General features: G+C 52.3%; 3 protein-coding genes across 3 annotated transcripts in view; 2 read left to right on the forward strand and 1 right to left on the reverse strand.

The window, feature by feature from the left end:
* The first annotated feature begins 413 nt into the window (after positions 1–413).
* SMAGP (small cell adhesion glycoprotein) lies at positions 414–9,614 on the forward strand. Its single transcript, XM_058822160.1, has 4 exons — positions 414–471; positions 4,823–4,895; positions 4,987–5,061; positions 9,034–9,614. The coding sequence occupies exons 2-4, from the start codon at positions 4,865–4,867 to the stop codon at positions 9,195–9,197; spliced, it is 270 nt and encodes an 89-aa protein (XP_058678143.1). The 5' UTR covers positions 414–471; positions 4,823–4,864; the 3' UTR covers positions 9,198–9,614.
* Positions 9,615–12,983: 3,369 nt separating this feature from the next.
* On the reverse strand, positions 12,984–17,903 carry DAZAP2 (DAZ associated protein 2). The gene is made up of 4 exons (XM_058821970.1): positions 17,891–17,903; positions 16,876–16,976; positions 15,644–15,871; positions 12,984–13,174 (listed from the first exon to the last, which is right to left on the reverse strand). The coding sequence occupies exons 1-4, from the start codon at positions 17,901–17,903 to the stop codon at positions 13,049–13,051; spliced, it is 468 nt and encodes a 155-aa protein (XP_058677953.1). The 3' UTR covers positions 12,984–13,048.
* A 62-nt stretch (positions 17,904–17,965) lies between these two features.
* POU6F1 (POU class 6 homeobox 1) overlaps positions 17,966–22,718 on the forward strand; it is a 46,600-nt gene continuing 41,847 nt past the window's right edge. Inside the window, 1 exon segment of the mRNA XM_058821971.1 lies at positions 17,966–18,048. Coding sequence (XP_058677954.1) covers positions 17,966–18,048 — 83 coding nt within the window.

Consider the following 22,718-nt stretch of genomic DNA (forward strand, 5'->3'; position numbering starts at 1 on the left):
GATGGGTTTGCCCCGCAGCCAGCGAGGGGTTAAACGGGGGAGGGAGGATCCTGGGGAGGTTGATCCTCATTCCAGCAGAACTGGAAAGGTGAGGTAGGACCAGGGCAACGCCTTCACCTGGAGCCGCACATGGTGCCGGCAGGTAAGAGCTGCAGGAGTGGGAATTGGATCCCGGGATGTCTCTTCCCCCGAAATTCCCGATCCTGGGGGGCTTCAGGGGGCAAATCCCCGGCACAGGGATCCGGACACGGCGGCACCGCAGCCCTGCAGTGAGGGACGGGGTGCGCGGCCGGTCCGGGGTGAAGCCGGAATGTCGGGGCTCGGCCGGGCGTTTTCCAGCGGGATTTGGGGTGGGAGGGGAGGAAAAGGCCGGATCCTGCCACAGGCAGAGGCTGAAAGCAGGAAATCCGGCAGGAAAGCTGAGGGGGAAACAAGGGGAGCAAAGTGCCGCTCCCAGGGGATCATCCCGAGGTGAGGGACAAGAAACGAGGGCGAGCAGGAAATCCCGCAATCCGCCCGCTGGGGAGGGGACGGGGCGGCTCTAAAGGGGCTGCGGAGCACCCCAAAAGAATCCGGGGGGGATGGTTTGGTGATCCCATCCTCCATCCACCGGGAGTGGGAATGGAGGGGCTGCAAAGGCGCTGCCGAGCACTCCTAAAAATCTGTAGGGACGGTTTGCTGCTCTCCCGTCATCCAGGTTCTGGGAATGGGGATGGGAATGGGGATAGGGGGGCTGTAAAGGCGCTGCCGAGCACCCCTAACAAATCTATAGGGACGGTTTGTTCCTCTCGTCGTCCAAGCTCTGGGAACGGGCACGGGAAAGGGAATTGAGGGGCCGTAAAGGCGCTGCGGAGCACCCCTAAAAATCTGTAAGGACGGTTTGTTCCTATCCCGTCATCGAGGCTCTGGGAATTGGGATGGGAATGGGGATAGGGGGGCTCTAAAGGTGCTCCCAAGCACCCCTAAAAATCTGTAGGGACGGTTTGTTCCTCTCCCGTCATCGAGGCTCTGGGAATTGGGATGGGAATGGGGATAGGGGGGCTCTAAAGGTGCTCCCAAGCACCCCTAAAAATCTGTAGGGACGGTTTGTTCCTCTCCTGTCATCCAGACACCGGGAATGGGGATAGGGATGGGAATTGAGGAGCTGTAAAGGCGCTGCCAAGAACCCCTAACAAATCTGGGAAAGAGAATGGAGGTGCTGCCGAGCACCCCTAAAAAGTCCAAAAAATCTCTAGGGACGGTTTGTTCCTTTCCCGTCATCCAGACACAGAGAACGGGAACGGGGATGGAGGGGCTGTAAAGGCGCTCCCAAGCACCCCTAAAAGATCTGTAGGGGCGGTTTGTTCCTCCCGTCCTCCAGGCACCGGGAACGGGAATGGGGATGGGGATAAGGATGGGAATGGAGGGGTTGTAAAGGTGCTCCCCAAGCACCCCTAACGAATCTCTAGGGACGGTTTGTTCCTCTCCCGTCATCCAGGCTCTGGGAACGGGGATGGGGATAAGGGGGCTGTAAAGGCACTGCCGAGCACCCCTAAAATTCTATACGGACGGTTTGTTCCTCCCGTCATCCAAGCTCTGGGAACGGGCACGGGAAAGGGAATGGAGGGATTGTAAAAGCGCTGCCAAGCACCCCAAAAAATCTGTAGGGACGGTTTGTTCCTCTCCCATCATCCAGGCACCGGGAATGGGAATGGGGATGGCAACTGGGGGGCTGTAAAGGCGTTCCCAGCACACATAAAAATCTGTAGGGCCGGTTTGCTCCTCTCCCCTCATCCAGGGAACGGGAGTGGGGATGGGGATAGGGATGGGAATGGAGGAGTTGTAAAAGTGCTGCCAAGCTCCCCTAAAAAAATCTGTAGGGACGGTTTGTTCCTCTCCCATCATCCAGGCACCGGGAACGGGAACGGGGATGGAGATAAGGGGGCTGTAAAGGCGCTGCCGAGCACCCCAAACAAATCTGTAAGGACGTTTTGGTCCTCCCATCATCCAGGCACCGGGAACGGGAATGGGGATAGGAATGCAGGAGCTGCATCCCCGGCGCTCCTGGAAGGAGTTTTTGGGATCAGAGCGGCCGAGCGGGGCAGGGTTTCCCTTGGGAACGGCTCTGGAGCCGCTCGGCCCGAGCGCAGGAATGAGGAAGATGAGGAGTTTTTCGCAAGCCTGTTGTAAAAACACATTTAAATCCATCGGGATGGGAATGATTCACTGCGGCTGCCAGCCCCCTCCTTCCGGGCTGGATCCCGGCCTGGCACTGCCAGAAATTCCGGGGTTTTGGGAAGCACCGGGGCCTTTCCGCAGGGTGGGATCCGTGGGGAGCATCCCTGTCCTGGAGAGAGCAGGAGGAGCTCCCCTTCCACCACCACGCGTGGTTGGATGGAAATCAAACTCTTCCCTCAGACAAATTCGGGTTAAACCTTTGGTGAGTTCAGCACTCCAGTCCTCGGGCTCTGTGGGGTCCCAGGGTTGCGTTTTGTGGGTGCCAGGGTTGCGTTTTTGGGGTGCTGGGGCCCAGAACTGGTTGGTGTTCCTCACTGGCAATGCCAAACTCTTCCCAAAAAACCTTTCCCAAAGGTCAGCCCTGCCCCTGTTCCACCCAGCAGCGCCTTTTCCTCTTCTTCTCTTAAACCCCAGTTTATTTTGGGGGATTTAATCCCGATTTTTGCTCTGAAGCCGCCCGGGAGCAGCAGCTGCTCCGTGGGAAGGTCGAGGGTGGCTTTGGAGAGCTCTGCTGGGGGAGCTCGACAGCAAAGTTGGCCTTAATGAGGGGCTGGGTTAAAGCAAAACCGGGTTTAAGACAAAACTAAATTGAAAATGAAACTGTTTAAAGCACAACTTGGTGTCATTCAAAGTTGGGTTTAAAGCAAAACCGGGTTTAAAGCAAAACTGAATTGAAAACGAAACTGTTTAAAGCACAACTTGGTGTCATTCAAAGTTGGGTTTAAAGCAAAACCGAGTTTTAAACAAAGCTGGGATTAAAGCAGCTCTGGATGTAATGTAAATCTGTGTTTAAAGCAAAATCGTGTCTAAAGCAAACTCAGTTTAAAGGAAAGCTGGTTTTAAGGCAAAATCAGGTTTAATTCAAAGCTGGGTTTAATGAAAAGCTGGACCTTGAAGTGAAATTGAGTTTAAAGCAAAATGAGTGTAAAGCGAAACTAAGTTTAAAGAAAAACTGGGTTTAACATAGGACTAGACTAAAGTAAAATCAGGCTTAAAGCAAAATTGTGCTGGAAATAAAATTGTGTTTAATGCAAAGCTGGGTTTAAAGCAAAGCTGCGTTTAAGAAAAAAAAATCGGGTTTAAAAGGAAATTGGGATTAAAGCAGAGTTTGGTTTCAAGCAAAGCTGGGTTTAAAGCTAAACAAGGTTTAAAGTGAAACAGGCTTAAAACAAAACAAGGTTTTAAAGCAGAACTGTTCTTACAGCAAAACCGGGTTTAAAGCAAAGCTGGGTTTAGAGTACAGTTGGGTTTAAAGCGGAGCTGATTTAAGAAAAACTGAGTTTAAGGAGCAGCTGCTGCCAGCCCGAGCCGGGCTTTGCCTGCTCGGGTCCCGCCCTCCCTGAGCCCTGCGGGACGGGAACGGGCACGGCCCGAGCTCCCGGGGACCCCAGACCCAAATTCCCGGAGCGCCCCCAGCCCCAATTCCCGCCTCCCTCACAGACCCAATTCCCGGCTGGCCCCCAGCCCCAGTTCCTGCCTCTCCCCAGCCCCAATTCCCACCTCCCCCAGCCCCAATTCCCGGCGCCCCCCAGCCCCAATTCCCGGCTAGCGCCCAGCCTCAGTTCTCGGGGCTCCCCCAGACCCAATTCCCAGCTCTCCCAGCACCAATTCCTGGCTCCCCCAACCCCAATTCCCGGGGCCCCCTCAGCCCAAATTCCTGCCTCCCCCAGCCACAATTCCCGGCGCCACCAGACCCAATTCTCGGGGCTCCTCCAACCCCGATTCCCAGAGCTTTTCCAGCCTCAATTCCTGGAGCTACCCCAGACCCAATTCCCGCCTCTCCCCAGTCCCAATTCCCGCCTGGCCCCCAGACCCAATTCCCAGCTCCCCCAGACCAAATTCCCGGCTCCCCCAGCCCCAATTCCCGGGACCCCCAAACCCAACTCCCGGGGGTCCCCCAGACCAAATTCCCGGGTCCCCCCAGCTCCAGTTCCCGGCTTCCCCAGCCCCAGCTCCCAGTCCCAATTCCCGGGGCTCCCCCAAACCAAATTCCCGGCTCACCCAGCCCCAATTCCCGGCGCCCTCAGCCCAAAATTCCCGCTCCCGGCCCGGCCGTGGCCCCGCCCCGCTCCTGCCCCGCTCCCGCCGCTCGATTTCCTCTTTTTTTTTAAAAAAAAAACCCCAAACAAACGGGATCGGATTCGCTCCGACCGCGCTGAGTCACGGAACGCCCGCGCCCCGGAGCCGCCCGGCCCCGGAGCCACCACCGGGACATTCGGGGGGCCCGGGGGTCCCCATCGGGCACGGCCAAGGTGGGACGGGCAATTCCCGAGCTCCGGCCCCGCATTTTGGGGCATTTTCAAGGACTTTCAGGCACTTTGAAGCTCTCGAAATTTAGGAGTGAATCCAGCCAGGGGCTGGCTCTTCCCTGTCCCGGCTGCGACCCCAGCCCCAGTAATTCCAGTGCATTACTGGTGCTGCACCACCCCCCTCGTGCTGCAAGTTTTGGGGTGATTTGGGGGGGAAATCACGACTTTTATCGCTATTTTTGGTAATTCCGAAGGAATCCCGAGCCTCACCTGGAAGGAGGGATCTCATCCCCACCTGAGCACAGGTGGTGGGGCACTGAGCGGGAATTCACCGCTTTTGTCGCTATTTTTGGCAGCTCTGAAGGACCCCAACCCTTCCCCTGGAAGGCGCCGATGCGATGGAGGGAGATCGGCCCCACCTGAGCTCAGGTGAGCACCTGGAGCGGCTCCTCCGGGCTCTCCCCACCTTCTCCCCCCACTCAGCCCTCCCTGACCCCCCTCTCTCCCTGTGCCGAGGAAGACCCGACCACGCCGTACCTGAGGAAGGCTCCGACCCCTCCTGGCCATGAGGCCGCCGACACCGCCGTGATCGCAGGTGAGGCCGGGCTGCTCCGGCTGAGTTATAAATTAATAAAACAATTTGATTAATAAGGAGGATTTATCCCAGAATTACAGTACAATGATAAAAAAGCCACAAGCAAAGCTCAGATCAGAGCAGAACCAGGTTGGGTGACACAGGGGGGGACACTCTGGCTCCTCTCCTCTGGGCATCACCCACAGAAAACTCTCACAAAGTCTTTTTATACATTTCCAAGCTCCGAGGGTTTCTTGCTTTCTTATCATTGATCTTATCTTTTTAGCATCTTCATGTAGTTTTTCCTTTCTTGCTGAGAGTTTCCCAAAACTGGTAAATAATTCACCTTGTTAGAGGGAAATCTCCTGCAATATTGATTCTAGGAGACACAGATTTATCTTATTGATGGTGCACATCGAATGCACATTGCTGGGGTTTGGTCAGAGGAATAATCCTGTGGAATCAACATTTCCTTCAGGCTGGGATTTTGGTGCACATCGCTGTAATCTCATCAGAGGGAATTTCCTGAACCCTCCTTTGGTGTGCCAGGATTTCCATCAGGTGGGATTATTGTGGCCTCAGCACGAATTTATACATATCATCTATTACAGGCTGTGTTATAAATTAATTAAACAATTTGATTAATAAGGAGAATTTATCCCAGAATTACAATACAATGGTAAAAAGGCCACAAGCAGAGCTCAGATCTGCACTGACCCAGGTTGGGTGACACAGGGGGGGACACTCTGGCTCCTCTCCTCTGGGCATCACCCACAGAAAACTCTCACAAAGTCTTTTTATTAATTTCTAAGCTCCAAGGGTTTCTTGCTTTCTTATCATTGATCTTATCCTTTTAGCATCTTCATGTAGTTTTTCCTTTCTTGCTGAGAGTTTCCCAAAACTGGTAAATAATTCACCTTGTTAGAGGAAAATCTGCAATATCCATTCTAGGAGACACAGATTTATCTTATTGATGGTGCACATCGAATGCACATTGCTGGGGTTTGGTCAGAGGAATAATCCTGTGGAATCAACATTTCCTTCAGGCTGGGATTTTGGTGCACATCGCTGTAATCTCATCAGAGGGAATTTCCTGAACCCTCTTTTGGTGTGCCAGGATTTCCATCAGGTGGGATTACTGTAGTCTGTAATGGATGATATGTATAAATTCCTGCTGAGGCTACAGTAATCTCACCTGATGAAAATCCTGGCATACCAAAGGAGGCTTCGGGAAATTCCCTGTGTTAGGAAAATTCATCCACGAACATCAGAGGTTTATGTCCAAAGAGGAGCCAGAGGAATCCTTTTGCTTTATTCCAATAAAGGGAGAGGCCATGGGGCATTGCCCTGGGATCTCTCAGATTTCTGGAGGACACAGCCTCCTTTATATCCCAATTTCCCTCTCTTTTCCCCCATTTCTGAGGTACTTGAGAGGTTCAGACTCCCCAGAACACCTGATACCAAAGATTCCCCTCTAACACACAACCCTCCCTTTTAATTTTTAATTCTTATGGAATTTAGGGGTTTTTCTTCCCCATTGTTTCTTTCATCTCTCAATGTCTAATTTCATTTATCAGACATTTTATTTCAATGTCTAATTTCGTGTATCAGCAAACCTAAAGTTTATTTGTAAGAGCAAATCTCATTTTCCATTCATCAATCAGTGCAATCCTTCCCATTGTTTCTTTTATCTCCCAGTGCTGGTTTTATCCACCAGCAGACTCACAGCTTGTTTGGAAAGACAAATCCCTCATTCCTCTCACCTCTGATGAGATTACAGTGATATGCACCAAAATCCCAGCCTGAACATTCATCTCCAGAAATGTTAATTCCACAGGATTATTCCTCTGACCAAACCCCAGCAATGTGCATTCAATGTGCATCATCAATAAGATAAATCTGTGTCTCCTAGAATGTTCATTGCAGGAGATTTCCCTCTAACAAGGTGAATATTTACCATTTTTGGGAAACTTTCAGCAAAAGCAGCAGCAAGAAAGGAAAAACTACATGAAGATGCTAAAAGGATAAGATCAATGATAAGAATGCAAGAAACCTTCTCCAAAGCTTGGAAATTTAGAAAAAGACTTTGTGAGAGTTTTCTGTGGGTGATGCCCAGAGGAGAGGAGCCAGAGTGTCACCCAGCCTGGGTCAGTGCTGATCTGAGCTTTGCTTGTGGCCTTTTTACCATTGCATTTTAATTCTGGAATTGTGAAAAATGCCAATCACTTGTTTTTAAATTTTTAAAAGTTTAATAGTAGTAAAATGGGTATAACAATAGCAATGTTGTTAGAGTAATAATAATTTGGACAATTTAGATTAGGACAGTATGAGACAATAAAAACAAAGAGTTACAGACAGTCCAGGTACCTCTTCTGGGCAAAACAAGCCTGAAAAAATGACCCAGGTTCAAAGGAGCAGCAACAACGGGCTCAGGGAGTTCTGTGGGAGCTGGTGCTGCATTCAGAGGCCTGTGGGCCAGAATAAAGCCCTGCATCCAAACCCTCCAGCAGAACCGACTCCTTTCCTTCACCATTGCCTTAAAGCTTCTCTGCCAGAGGGAAACCTGAGGAGCAGCCCCTGTTATGGGGGGAAGCTCCATCCCAGCACCACCAGAGCTCCTGCAGGCCTGGACTTGTCCCCACGGGCCCAGCTGCAGCACCCAGCCAGCCCAAAGTGTCTGTGGGGTGAAACACCACACACCCAGCCAGCCCAAAGTGTCTGTGGGGTGAAACACCACACACCCAGCCAGCCCAAAGGGTCTGTGGGGTGAAACACCACACACCCAGCCCAAAGTGTCTGTGGGGTGAAACACCACACACCCACAGCCCAAAGTATCTGTGGGGTGAAACACCACACACCCACAGCCCAAAGTATCTGTGGGGTGAAACACCACACACCCAGTCAGCCAAAGGTGTCTGTGGGGTGAAACACCACACACCCACAGCCAAAAGTGTCTGTGGAGTGAAACACCACACACCCAGCCAGCCAAAGGTGTCTGTGGGGTGAAACACCACACACCCACAGCCAAAAGTGTCTGTGGGGTGAAACACCACACACCCAGCCAGCCCAAAGTGTCTGTGGGGTGAAACACCACACACCCACAGCCAAAAGTGTCTGTGGGGTGAAACACCACACACCCAGCCAGCCCAAAGTGTCTGTGGGGTGAAACACCACACACCCACAGCCCAAAGTATCTGTGGGGTGAAACACCACACACCCAGTCAGCCAAAGGTGTCTGTGGGGTGAAACACCACACACCCACAGCCAAAAGTGTCTGTGGAGTGAAACACCACACACCCAGCCAGCCAAAGGTGTCTGTGGGGTGAAACACCACACACCCAGCCAGCCCAAAGTGTCTGTGGGGTGATCCAGGTACAAAAAGTGTCTCTGGGGTGAAATACCACACATCCAGCTGGCCAAAATTGTCTCAGGGTGAAACACCACTGTGACAGTATTCACAGGGGTTCTTGGATGAGGGAAGAGATGAGGATCTGACTCCATGTTTCAGAAGGCGTGATTTATTATTTTATGATATATATTACACTAAAACTGTACTAAAAGAATAGAAGAAAGGATTTCATCAGAAGGCTAGCTAAGAATAGAATAGCAAAGAAGGATAACAAAGGTTTGTGGCTTGGACTCTCTGTCCGAGCCAGCTGGGCAGTGATTGGCCATTAATTACAAACATCTAACATGAAACCAATCCCAGATGCACCTGTTGCATTCCACAGCAGCAGATAATCAACGTTTACATTTTGTTCTTGAAGCCTCAGCTTCTCAGGAGGAAAAATCCTGAGGCAAGGATTTTTCATAAAAGACGTCTGCAACACACCACACACCCAGCTGGCCAAAAGTGTCTCTGGGGTGAAATCACTACAGTTGCCACTTTTGGTTCAGCACCAAGGGCCAGACAAGCTCAGGCACATCCCATTCTGGCAATATTGGTAATTATCCCAATACATCTCACGTGTCACACCTGTGCTTGCCCTGCAGTGGTGATCACCCTGGTGTTCCTGACTCTGCTCACCGTGCTAGTGGTGATTGGGATTTACCTGTACCGGAACCAGGGCTCCTACCTCACCTACGAGCAGCCCGAGCCCGACGCCACCCCGAGGGAGGAGCCTCCAGCCAAGGACAAGGAGGAATATTTCATCTAAGGACACGCCTGGGATCCACACAGATCCCAAAATCCCCTGGAGATGGAGGATTCTATGAATTTTCAGGAGTTAGGATGCTATCTGAATTCCCTGCCATCAGGGATCTGCTCAAATTTCCTGGAGTTGAAATATCCTGGAGCTGAGGATCTGCTGAAATTCCCTGGAGGTGGGGGATCTTCCTAAGTGGGATCTGCCTCAAACCCCTGGATTTGGGGCTTTACCTACATTTCCTGGCTTTGGGGTTCTGCCTAAATTCCCTGGATTTGGGGATCCACCTAAATTGGAAACCTCCCTAAATTCCCTGGGGCTGAGGTTCTGCCTAAATATCCTGGAGCTGGGATCTGCCTGAATCTCATGGAGCTTGTGATCTCTCTAAATTCCATGGAGCTGGGCCTCTACTTGCATTTCCTGGATTTGGGGTTCCACCTAAATTGGAAACCTGCCTGAATTCCCTGGGGTTCTGCCTAAATATGCTGGGGCTTGTGATCTCCCTAAATTCCCTGCAGATGGAGGCCTATGTGAATTTTCAGGAGTTAGGATGCTACCTGAATTCCCTGGCATAAGGGATCTGCCCAAATTTCCTGGAGTTGGGGAGGCACTGAAATATGCCACAGCTCAGGATCTGCTGAAATTCCCTGGAGGTGGGGGATCTTCCTAAGTGGGATCTGCCTCAAACCCCTGGATTTGGGGCTTTACCTACATTTCCTGGCTTTGGGGTTCTGCCTAAATTCCCTGAATTTGGGGATCCATCTAAACTGGAAACCTCCCTAAATTCCCTGGGGCTGAGGTTCTGCCTAAATATCCTGGAGCTGGGATCTGCCTGAATCTCATGGAGCTTGTGATCTCTCTAAATTCCATGGAGCTGGGCCTCTACTTGCATTTCCTGGATTTGGGGATCCACCTAAATTGGAAACCTGCCTAAATCCCCTGGGGTTCTGCCTAAATATGCTGGGGCTTGTGATCTCCCTAAATTCCCTGCAGATGGAGACCTCTATGAATTTTCAGGAGTTAGGATGCTATCTGAATTCCCTGGCATCGGGGATCTGCTCAAATTTCCTGGAGTTGGGGAGGCACTGAAATATCCCAGAGCTGAGGATCTGCTGAAATTTTTTGGAGGTGGCGCATCTTCCTAAGTGGGATCTGCCTCAATCCCCTGGGGCTCCACCTGCATTTCCTGGCTTTGGGGTTCTCCCTAAATTCCCTGAATTTGGGGATCCTCTTAAATTAGAAACTGCCTAAATTCCCTGGGGTTCTGCCTAAATATCCTGGAGCTGGGATCTCCCTAAATCCCCTGGAGCTGGGGCTCTACCTGCATTTCCCGCATTTGGGGCTCTGCCTAAATTCCCTGGATTTGGGGATCCACCTAAATTGGAAACCTGCCTAAATCCCCTGGGGTTCTGCCTAAATATGCTGGAGCTTGTGATCTCCCAAATTCCTTGGAGATGGGGGTCTACATGAATTTTCAGGAGTTAGGATGCTACCTAAATTCTCTGGCATCGGGGATCTGCTCAAATTTCCTGGAGTTGAAACATCCCAGAGCTGAGGATCTGCTGAAATTCCCTGGAGGTGGGGGATCTTCCTAAGTGGGATCTGCCTCAACCCCCTGGAGCTCTACCTGCATTTCCTGGCTTTGGGGTTCTCCCTAAATTCCCTGGATTTGAGGATCCATTTAAATTAGAAACTGCCTAAATTCCCTGGGACTGAGGTTCTGCCTAAATATCCTGGAGCTGGGATCTGCCTGAATCTCATGGAACTTGTGATCGCTCTAATTCTATGGAGCTGGGCCTCCACTTACATTTCCTGCATTTGGGGTTCTGCCTAAATTACCGGGATTTGGGGATCCACCTAAATTAGAAACTGCCTAAATTCCCTGGGGTTCTGCCTAAATATCCTGGAGCTTGTGATCTCCCTAAATTCCCTGCAGATGGAGACCTCTATGAATTTTCAGGAGTTAGGATGATACTTGAATTCCCTGGCATCAGGGATCTGCTCAGATTTCCTGGAGTTGGGGATGCACTGAAATATCCCAGAGCTGAGGATCTGCTGAAATGTTTTGGAGGTGGGGGATCTTCCTAAGTGGGATCTGCCTCAATCCCCGGGGGCTCCACCTGCATTTCCTGGCTTTGGGGTTCTCCCTAAATTCCCTGAATTTGGGGATCCACCTAAATTGGAAAGCTGCCTGAATTCCCTGGGGTTGAGGTTCTGCCTAAATATCCTGGAGCTGGGATCTGCTTGAATCTCCTGGAGCTTGTGCTCTTCCCTAAATTCCCTGGAGCTGGGCTTCTACCTAAAGCTGAGGATCTACAGGCTGATTTTATTTGGTTTGAATTTATTTTTTCTTCCTTAATTTATGAAGCCAACCATGGAAGAATATGTGGGTGCCGAGACCAGGAAAAACCCCAAATACCCCCCAAAAAAATAATAAGAGGAAGTTCCCAACGCAGCATGAAAAAGGAAAGAAGTGAGGAAACCCCAGCTGGCAGCAGCCAAAGGGGTTCTCAGAGGCCCAACAGAAATTTGTCACTTCATTTAAATTTTCAAAATAATCTTTATTTTTGGTTTTTAGTATAAAAATCCACAAGTTCAGTGCAGCACAGAGAGTCCGAGAGCCCTTGGGAACAGTCAGGGATGGTCACACACACACAGAACACAGATTCAGATTAAAGTGAAATATTTAAGATAAAATAAAAGCGAATCTGAGCTCTTTCTTCATCAAGTAATAACCAAAAAGAAGTAAAACACCCGACTGAGGATCCCTGAAGTGCTCCTCCCAAGCTTGTGGAGGTTTGGTTATCAATGCATTGATAAACCCATTGATAAACCCATTCACAAATACCCCATTCATAAAAACCCACCTACAACCACCCCATTCATAAAAAAATCCATTTGCAACCACCCCATTCATAAAAATCCATTTACAAACATTCCATTCACAAAAAAATTCCTCCATAAACCACCAATTTACACCTCATTGATAACCCCATTGATAAACCCCAAACCATCCCAACCCAAAAGAGGGAACCCAAGGGATTTGGGCGCTCCCTGAGAGTTCCTACCCCGGCACAGATGGAAACAGCCTCTCGGATTTAAGGAATTCGGGTGTTAAAAGACCAGGTTCGAGTTAAACCCAAGCGTTTGCTAATTAAGCATTAATTAAACCTGGCTCTAGCTGGAACGGGGAGGATCCCACGGGAGAGGCAGCGCGGCCCTGGCACCGCTCATGGCTTTGATTGGAGCTGAAGTGCAAAAAATCCAAAATTACTGGGAGGGGGTTCAAAAAAATCCCAGGACAGAGTTCCTGGAGGAAAAGGTGGGAGAGAGTGACGGGGAACCTCGGGAGAGGCCAGGAGGGGCTCAGGTTTTGCCTCTGGGGAGGAAATTTTGCTTCTGGGGAGGGAATTTTGCCTCTGGGAAAGGAATTTTGCCTCTGAGGATGAGATTTTTGGCTCTGGGAAAGAGATTTTGCTTCTGGGAAGAGAATTTTGTCTCTGGAGAGGAGAATTTTTCTGTTTCCTACCCCAAACGCACCTTTCCCAAAAAGAAGAGAACCCCGGATGGCTCTAGCAGAGGGATGAGGGGGTGTGGAAGGGGAAATCCCTCCCCAGGGCTTAATTAAGCCATTCATTAATTAGAGCTGCATATAAATGAGGAAGGGGCGGGGCTGAGCTCACCCCCATTTGTGAATGAACCCCCCAAGTGACCAAACCCCTCCCCGCTGTCACCCCCTCGTGTCACCTGTGTGTGTGTGGGGGGGGGGGGGGGGGTCCCTCCCACCTCTGGGGTCCCGGGGGGGCGGGGCTGAACGGGGGGGACCCCAAAGGGTCAGGGGGGACCCCAGCCCCGGCCCCCCCTCACCAGAGGCCGAAGCCGCCCCCGTTTCCCCCCGGGACGCGCCCCTTGCGCGGGGGCAGCAGGACGGCGGCTCCGGGCGGCACCGGCACCGGGGCGGCAACCGGGGGGCACCCGGCGGGCGGCGGCTGCAAGGAAACAGCGACGGGTCACTGTCGCGATAGGGGACGGGTCACTGTCGCGATAGGGGAGGGGTCACTGTTGTGATAGGGGAGGGGTCACTGTCATGATAGAGGACGGGTCACTGTCGCAATAGGGGAGGGGTCACTGTCACCACAGGGGAGGGGTCACTGTCGCGATAGGGGACGGGTCACTGTCATGATAGAGGACGGGTCACTGTCGCAATAGGGGAGGGGTCACTGTCACCACAGGGGACAGGTCACTGTCGTGACATGGGGACGGGTCACTGTCATGACATGGGATGGGTCACTGTTGTGATAGGGGACCGATCACTGTCATGATAGGAGACAGGTCACTGTCATGACAGGGTGACAGCCAAGGTCACTGTCACAACAGGGGACAGGTCACTGTCGTGACAGGGGATGGGTCACTGTCGTGACAGATGGACAGCCAAGATCACTGTCACAACAAGGGACAGGTCACCATCATCATAGGGGACAGGTCACTGTCGTGACAGGGGATGGGTCACTATCGCGATAGGGGATGGACCACTGTCGGGACAGGAGATGGGTCACTGTCATGACAGGGGGACAGACAAGTTCAGCATCGCAACAGCAGCGGGGACAAGGCTGTGTGACAGGATGGACACGAGGCCACTGTCACGACAGGACAGCCAAGGCCGGTGTCACACCCCAGGCGCGCTCCGGGCACACAGAGATGTCCCCAACCCCACTGAGGGACAGCGACAGGGCTGCGACACAGCCCTGAGCCACCCCCGAGGGCTGCGGCACCTGGCCTGGACACCTGTCACCTGTGCTGCCACATTGGGACACACTGTCACCTGTGCTGTCACCTGGGGACACACTGTCACCTGTGCCCAGGCTCCAGGTGGGATTTCCAGGGGAGCAGGAACCTCTGAGGCTCCAGGAGAGGGGAGCCAAGGGGGCCCAGGTGAGCAGGGCCAGGTGTGCAGGAACCTCCCCCAGGCCCAGGTGTGGGGTCAGGTGAGGTCAGGTGGGGTTAGGTGGGGTCAGGTGAGGTCAGGTGAGGTCAGGTGGGGTCAGGTGGGGTCAGGTGAGGTCAGGTGGGGTCAGGTGAGGTCAGGTGAGATCGGGTGAAGTCAGATGAGGTCAGGTGAGGTCAGGGGCCCAAGACCCCCCTTGCCCTGCTCCCCCCAAGGCCACCCGTGATCCCAAACCCCACCTGGATGTGCCCAAAGCCACCTGGATGGGGCTGGGACTCACCTGGGCCAGGGCCAGGCCATCTTCTGGTCCCTCCCCACCCAAATCCCCAAATCCCCCAGATCCACCTGCACTCCCTGGGTGCTGTCAGTGCCACCTGTCCCACCCCTTCCCACCAGTCCTAAACCCACAGATCCACCTGCACTCACCTGGATCCTGGCAGTGCCATCTGTCCCAAACCAACCCACCTGTCCCAAATCCCACAGATCCACCTGCACTCACCTGGATGCTGACAATCCCACCTGTCCCAATCCCTCCCACCTGTGCCACCCCCCCAGATCCACCCACACTCAGTGGGATGCTGCCAGTGCCACCCGCCCCAAACCTTCCCACCCAAATCCCCAAACCCCACAGATCAACCCGCGCTCCCTGGGATGCTGCCATTGTCACCTGTCCCAAACCCCCCCAACCTGTGCCAGCTCCCCAGTTCCACCTGCCCTCACCTCGATACTGCCAGTGCCACTTGTCCCAAACCTTCTCACCTGTCCTACCCCCCCAGATCCACCTGCACTCCCTGGGATGTTGCCCATGTCACCTGTCCCAAACATTCCCACCCAAATCCCCAAATCCCACAGACCCACCTGGTATGACCTGGATGCTGCCAGTCCCACCTGTCCCAAACCCTCCCATCTGTCCCAACCCCCCAGATCCACCTGCCCTCACCTGGGCGCTGGCAATCCCACCTGCCCCAACCCTTCCCACCTGTGCCAACCCTTCCCACCTGCCCCAACCCTTCACACATGTGCCAACCCTTCCCACCTGCCCCAACCCTCCCCACCTGTGCCAACCCTCCCCACCTGCCCCAACCCTTCCCACCTGTGCCAACCCTCCCCACCTGTGCCAACCCTTCCCACCTGTGCCCCCCCTTCCCACCTGCCCCAACGCTCCCCCTCTGTGCCAACCCTCCTCCCCTGTGCCAACCCTCCCCACCTGTGCCAACCCTTCCCACCTGCCCCAACCCTCCCCACCTGCGCCAACCCTTCCCACCTGTGCCAACCCTCCCCACCTGCCCCAACCCTCCCCACCTGTGCCAACCCTTCCCACCTGTGCCAACCCTTCCCTAACCTTTCCCACCCAAATCCCCAAACCCCCCAGATCCACCTGCCCTCACCTGGACGCTGCCAGTGTCACCTGTCCCAAACCCCACAGAGCCACCTGGTATCACCTGGATGCCGTCACTCACACCTGTCCCAAGCCCTCCCACCCATGCCACCCCTCAGCCGCCCCTGCCCTCACCTGGACGCCAGCGGTGCCACCTGTGCCCAGCCTGGCCGCGCTGCCCACGCCCCCCTCCAGCAGCAGAGCGGGTCCTGCCGGGTACACCTGGCCCAGGGGCACAAAGGCCACGGGGGAGGGCAGGGGCAGGGGCGGGGCCAGGGGCAGGTACAGGGACGCACCTGGGCACGCTGGGGACACGGGGGGGACACCAGCGGTGCCCAGGGGGACAAAGCTGAGGCGGTAGAGCTGCAAAAACAGCGAGGGCACACAGGTGTCACCCCCCAGACAGGTGTCACCCCCAGACAGGTGTCACCCTCACCCAGGTGTCACCCCCCAGACTGGTGTCACCCCCCAGACAGGTGTCACCTCCCCACCCAGACAGGTGTCACCTCCCCATCCAGATGTCACCCCCCAGACAGGTGTCACCCCCCAGACAGGTGTCACCCATACCTAGACAGGTGTCACCCCCCCAGACAGGTGTCACCTCCACCCAGAGAGGTGTCACCCCCCCAGACAGGTGTCCCCACCCCCACACACAGGTGTCACCCACCAGACAGGTGTCACCTCCCCACCCAGGTGTCACCCCCACCCAGACAGGTGTCACCCACTCAGACAGGTGTCACCCCCCCCACACACAGGTGTCACCCCCACCCAGACAGGTGTCACCCCCCAGACAGGTGTCCCATGTGTCCTGATATTATCTATCCCATGTGTGCCATGGGTGCCACGTATCACACGTGTCCTGTGTGTCTCACGTGTCCCACACATCCCATGTGTGTCCCGTGTGTCCCACATGTCCAGTGTGTCTCACGTGTGCCATGTGTCCCATGTGTGTATATCCCATGTGTCCCGTGTGTCCCGTGTGTCCCATGTGAGTGTCCCATGTGTCCCATGTGAGTGTCCCGTGTGTCCCATGTGAGTGTCCCGTGTGTCCCGTGTGTCCCGTGTGAGTGTCCCGTGTGTCCTGTGTGTCTGTGTGTCCCATGTGAGTGTCCCATGTGTCCCGTGTGTCCCATGTGAGTGTCCCGTGTGTCCCGTGTGAGTGTCCCATGTGTCCCATGTGAGTGTCCCGTGTGTCCCGTGTGTCCCATGTGAGTGTCCCATGTGTCCCATGTGAGTGTCCCATGTGTCCCATGTGTCCCATGTGAGTGTCCCGTGTGTCCCGTGTGAGTGTCCCGTGTGTCCCGTGTGTCCTGTGTGTCCCGTGTGTCCCATGTGAGTGTCCCATGTGTCCCGTGTGTCCCACGTACCTCGGGGTAGGCGGGCTCAGGGCAGGGGGGCGGCTGCAGCAGGGGCAGAGCCGGGGGGTACCCGGGGGGGGCCGGGAACAGGGGCTGGGCTGGGAACGGCCCTGGGGGGACACGAACGGCTCAGGAGAGCCGGGACCGAGCCCAAAACTGCACTGACAGGAAAAGGCATCGGCCCCGCGCCCTGTGCCCCCCCAGGGCATCACCCCCGTGCCCTGTGCCCCCCCAGGGCATCGGTGCCACCACTGCCCACCCTGTGCCCCCCAGGCAGCTCCCCCACGGCATCAGCCCGGCCTCAGTGTCCCCCCAATGCTGCCATCCCCCCACATCATGGCATCGCCCCTCACTCCCCGCAACGCCGCAGATTCACCCCTCGTGGTAGCACACCCCCCCGTGCACCCCCATGGTATCTCCCCCACCACAAATGCTCACACACTCCCTTCTCCCCCCATGGTATCTCCCCCAAATCCTCACACCCCCCTTCTCCCCCCATGGTATCTCCCCCACAAATCCTCAGCCTCCCCCCCGGGCCCCCCCATGGTATCTCCCCCCTCCAAAAAACCCTCACATCCCCCCTCTCCCCCCCCCATGGTATCTCCCCCAAAAAGCCTCAGACCCCCCGCCAGCCCCCCCCATGGTATCTCCCTCCACAAATCCTCACCCCCCCCCCCCACGCCTCCTCCATGGTATCTCCCCCAAATCCTCACACCCTCCCCCGTCACCCCCCCATGATATCTCCCCCCAAAAAACCCTCACACCCCCCCGTGCCCCCTTCTATGGTATCTCCCCCCAGGGTCCCACATCCCCCCGCGCTCCCTCCCCATGGTTTCTCCCCCAGCCCCGCCTCCCGGCTCAAAGCGAGGCTGAGCACGCATCTCTATGGCAACCCTGGCCACGCCCCCTCAGCCAACGCGACCCCGCCCCTCAGGCGCCCTTAAAGGCGCCGCGGCCCCGGGCGGCGCTCCCGGCCGGGCCCGGCGGCTCCGCTGAGGGCACCGAGGGCCCGACCCGGCCTTGCCTTTGCCGTTCATGGCGGCGGCGGCTCCCGCGGGCACGGCGGGGAGCGAGGAGGAGGAGGAGGAGGAGGATGAGGATGAGGATGAGGAGGAGGAGGCGGGGGCGGCCCGTGGGGGAGGGTGAGGGACGGGGCAGGAAGCGGGACAGGAAGCGAACGTGGTGACGTCATCGCGCTTGGGGCGGGGCCACGCGATCTTAAAGAGACCGCGGGAAAATGTGGAGGGGGGGAAATGAGGGAGGGTCCCAAAGGGGGCGGGGTCACGGGGGGGGAGGGGCTGGAGGGGAGGGGTCCCTAAAGGGGGTGTGGGGTCACTGAACGGGGTCTGGGGGCCCTAAATGGGTCTGGGGGTCCTAAACAAAGTCTGGGGGCCCTAAATGGGTCTGGGGGTCCTAACTGGGTCTGGAAAATTTTGTTTAAAAATGAAATAAATCTCGAATATGGAGATACAGGAAATACTGGCAGAGAATAACAGAATTTTATATTTGAGCATTGTTAAGGGTAAAAATTTAATGAGAATTTAATGTAAAGAATGTAACATAGCATTAGAATTTAGTATAAATTGCAGTTAAAATGAATATTTTTAAAGTATTTCTAAAATACATATGAAACCTTACATACCTCTGTATGTAATACATACTAGAACAATATGTAAATATAGTAAATTACATTAAAAATATTAATACAATAATTTCACACATTTAGAAATACAATTTATTTCTACAATATATAAAGAAATATTAATAAGAATTAATGAATAAAACATTATATAAATTATTGTAATAATATATTAGTACAAAAATAATAATTATGCATTAATATATAAATATATTACTTTGCAATATATTAATTTATGTATATATAAATATATAATATATAATACAAAATATATAATATATTTTTATATTTTATACTTCTTTTATATTTATTTTATATTTATATATTTAAATGTATGAACACATATTTAAATGTATAAAAGATAAGTATATAATATATATTTATATCCTATATAAAACATAAATGAATATATAATAAATAAATTAACTAAAATATAGTAAATAAAATAAATCTATTATATATAAATATATATTTAAATATATAAATATATACTATATAAAATATAAATATATAATAAATAAATAAAAATACAATAAATAAAACAAATATATAATATGTAAATATATAAACATATACGTATCTATATTATAATATGAATATATGCCAATAACTATTTATATAAATGCCCAATATATGGCATAATAATATTATATATTAAAATATTCATTAAATCCTGATAAAGTAAGAGAACATATAGTACAAAAATATATATTATGTGTATCACACCTATATAAATACAATATTATTATATTTCTAAATAATAATAATAATAATAATAATAATAATAATAATAATAATAATAATAATAATGTTATAATATTCTCTATAAATAATCCCTAAATCTCTGTATGATTAAAGAGCTCCCTTAGATTGCGAAATGCCCTCGAAAGTCTCAAATTCCCAAATTCTCAAATATATATATAAATATATATATATTACACAACATAAATATATATGAGATATGTTTATATAATTTAGTTAGTATAATTTATTGAATATGTATTATGCATATATTATATATTTGTGTATAGAAATATATATTCTATACATTCTATACATTCTTAAATGTAATATATATTATATATTATATATTATATATTATATATTATATATTATATATTATATATTATATATTATATATTATGTGTTATATGTTATATGTTATGTGTTATATATTATATGTAGTATAATATTAATATATGGCAACAATTTTTTATATAAATGCACAACACATAGCATAATAGTAAAATATATTAAAATATTAATTAAATCCTGATAAAATAAGAGAAAATATAGTACAAAAATGTATATAATGTGTATCACACCTATATTTTTTAATCATTATTATCATGATTATTATTATCATTGTTATTATTATTATTATCATCATCATCATATTAATATATATAGATAATTAATAAATCTCTGTATTATTAAGAGCCCCCTTAGGTTGTGAAATGCCCCTATAAGTCCCAAATTCCCATTTTTTGGGATTTTTTTCTCCCCTCATTCCGCCCCCACTGTCAGGACTCGAATCTCGCCTTTTCCTCCCGCTCATGAATAATGCAGCAGCTGCGGCATGAATATGCAAATGAGCCTGCTGGCCGTGGGGTGTGCTCATGAATAATTCATGAGGGGAAATTTTCCTCGCCCTCAGAAGGCGCAGAAATGGGAAAAAATCGGATTTATGGTTAAAGGGGGAGGGGGCGGCCGGGGGACCCCGAGCTGCGCTCAGACCCCGCCTGGGGACCCCAGACCCAGCTTAGGGACCCCCAGACCCATTTAGGGACCTTCAGACCCATTTAAGGACCCTCACACTTGTTTAGGAACCCCAGACACATTTATGGCCCCCAGACCCATTTAGGGACCCCTCTCCCCCTCCTCCCAGTCCCCCAGACCCAATTAGGAACCCCAGACCAAATTTAGGGACCCCCAAACTTATTTAGGGACCCCCAGACCCTTTTAGGGACCCCCAGACCCATTTAGAGACCCATCTCCCCCCCTCTGCAGTCCCCCAAACCTATTTAGAGACCCCAGACCCATTTAGGGACCCCCATACCCAGCTTAGGGACCCCAGATGCATTTAGGGAGCCCAGACCCATTTAAAGACCCCCACTCCCATTTAGGGACCCAAGACCCCTCCTAGAAACCTCCAGACCCCACCTAGGGACCCCCACACCCTTTTAGGGACCCCCAGACCCATTTAAAGACCCCCAGACCTATTTAGGAACCCCTCTACTCCCCTCCCCAGTCCCCCAAACCCGTTTAGGGACCCCAGACCCATTTAGGGGCGCCCCTCCCTCCATCCCCCGCAATCCCCCCCTCTGAGTCTTTGTTAATTAAAATCCGCCCCCCCACCCGAGCTGTTTTCCTCTCCCCGTACGCAAAAACCATTCGCGCTATGCAAATGTATGCAAATGAGGCCGGCATTTAACTAGCTGTAGGTATTTAACGATTCGGATTAAATATTCATAATCACGGCAGCGCGTATGCAAATGAGCCCTGCAGAACGGGGCCGCGGCCGCCAATAACAGGTGCACCTGGGCTAATTAGAATATTAATGAATATTAATGATATTCATGAGGAGGGGTCGGGCTGGCTCTGGGGTCATTAACGTTCGGTCCTGTCCCCTTTGTCCCCTCTCGTCTGGGGGGGCCTGGGGGGCTCCGAGATTGGGGGTTCAGGGGTTTTGGGGGCTCTGGAATTGGGGATTTGGGGTTTTGGGGGTCCTGGATTGGGGATCCAGGGTCTGGGGGGGTTCTGGCACTTTGAGGTTTGGGGTTTTGGGGGCACTGGAATTGGAGATTTGGGGTTTTGGGGGTCCTGGATTGGGGATCCAGGGTCTGGGGGGGTTCTGGCACTTTGAGGTTTGGGGTTTTGGGGGCACTGGAATTGGGGATTTGGGGTTTTGGGGGGGTCTGGAATTGGGGATTTGGGGTTTGGGAGGGGTCTGGAATTGCGGATCCAGGGTTTTGGGGGGATTGTGGATTGTGGATTTGGGGTTTGGGGGGTCCTGGCACTCCGGAGTGTGGGGTTTGGGGGGCTCCGAGATTGGGGGTTCAGGGCTTTTGGGGGTCCTGGATTTGGGATCTGGTGTTTGGGGATCCGGGCTTTGAGGGGTCTTGGCACTCTGGGTCTGAGGTTTGGGGAGGTCCTGGATTGGGGATTTGGGGTTTGGGGGGTCCTGGATTGGGGATCTGGGGTTTGGAGGGGTCTGGAATTGGGGATCTGGGGTTTGGGGGGGTCTGGAATTGGAGGTCTGAGGTTTTGTGGGGGTCCTGGATTGGGGATCCGGATTTTGGGGGCTCCTGGCACTTCAGGGTCCGGCATTTGGGAGGTCCTGGATTCGGGATCTGGGGTTTGGGGGCTTCAGGATTGGAGATTTGGGGTTTGGGGGGTCCAGGATTGGGGATTCGGGGTTTGAGGGTCCTGGCACTTCGGGTCTGGGGTTTTGAGGGGTCTGGAATTGGCGGTCTGGGGTTTTGGGGACTCTGGATTGGGGATTTGGGGATCTGGGGGGGGGTCTGGAATTGGCGATCTGGCTGTTGGGGGGTCCTGGATGAGGGATCTGGGGTTTTGGGGGGTCCTGGCACTCCGGGGTGTGGGGTTTGGGGGGCTCCGGGATTGGGGGTTCAGGGGTTTTGGGGGGTCCTGGATTGGGATTTGGGGTTTGGGGGTCTGGAATTGGCGGTCTGGGATTTGAGGGATCCTGGCACTTCGGGGTCATGGTTTTGGGGGGTCCTGGATTGGGGATTCGGGGTTTTGGGGGTCCTGGCACTTCAGGGTCTGGGGTTTGGGGGGCTCCGAGATTGGGGGTTCAGGGGTTTTGGGAGTCCTGGATTTGAGATCTGCTGTTTGGGGTGTCCTGGATTGGGGATTTGGGGTTTGGGGGATCCTGGCACTTCGAGGCTGTGGTTTTGGGGGGGGTCTCAGATTGGGGATACAGGGTCTGGGGGGGTTCTGGCACTTTGGGGTTTGGGGTTTTGGGGGGTCCTGGACTGGGAATTTGGGGTGTGGAAGGTCATTGATTGGGAATCCAGGGTTTTGGGAAGTCTGGAATTGGCAGTCTGGGGCTTGGGGGGTCCTAGATTGGGGATCTGGGGTTTGGGGGGTCCTGGCACTCTGAGTCTGGGGTTTTGGGGGATCCGGAATTGGGGATACGGGATTTGGGGGGGTCTGGAATTGGCGGTCTGGGGTTTGGATGATCCTGGAT

This window comes from Ammospiza caudacuta, chromosome 31 (genome assembly GCF_027887145.1).
Source record: "Ammospiza caudacuta isolate bAmmCau1 chromosome 31, bAmmCau1.pri, whole genome shotgun sequence".
Classification (NCBI taxonomy): domain Eukaryota; kingdom Metazoa; phylum Chordata; class Aves; order Passeriformes; family Passerellidae; genus Ammospiza; species Ammospiza caudacuta.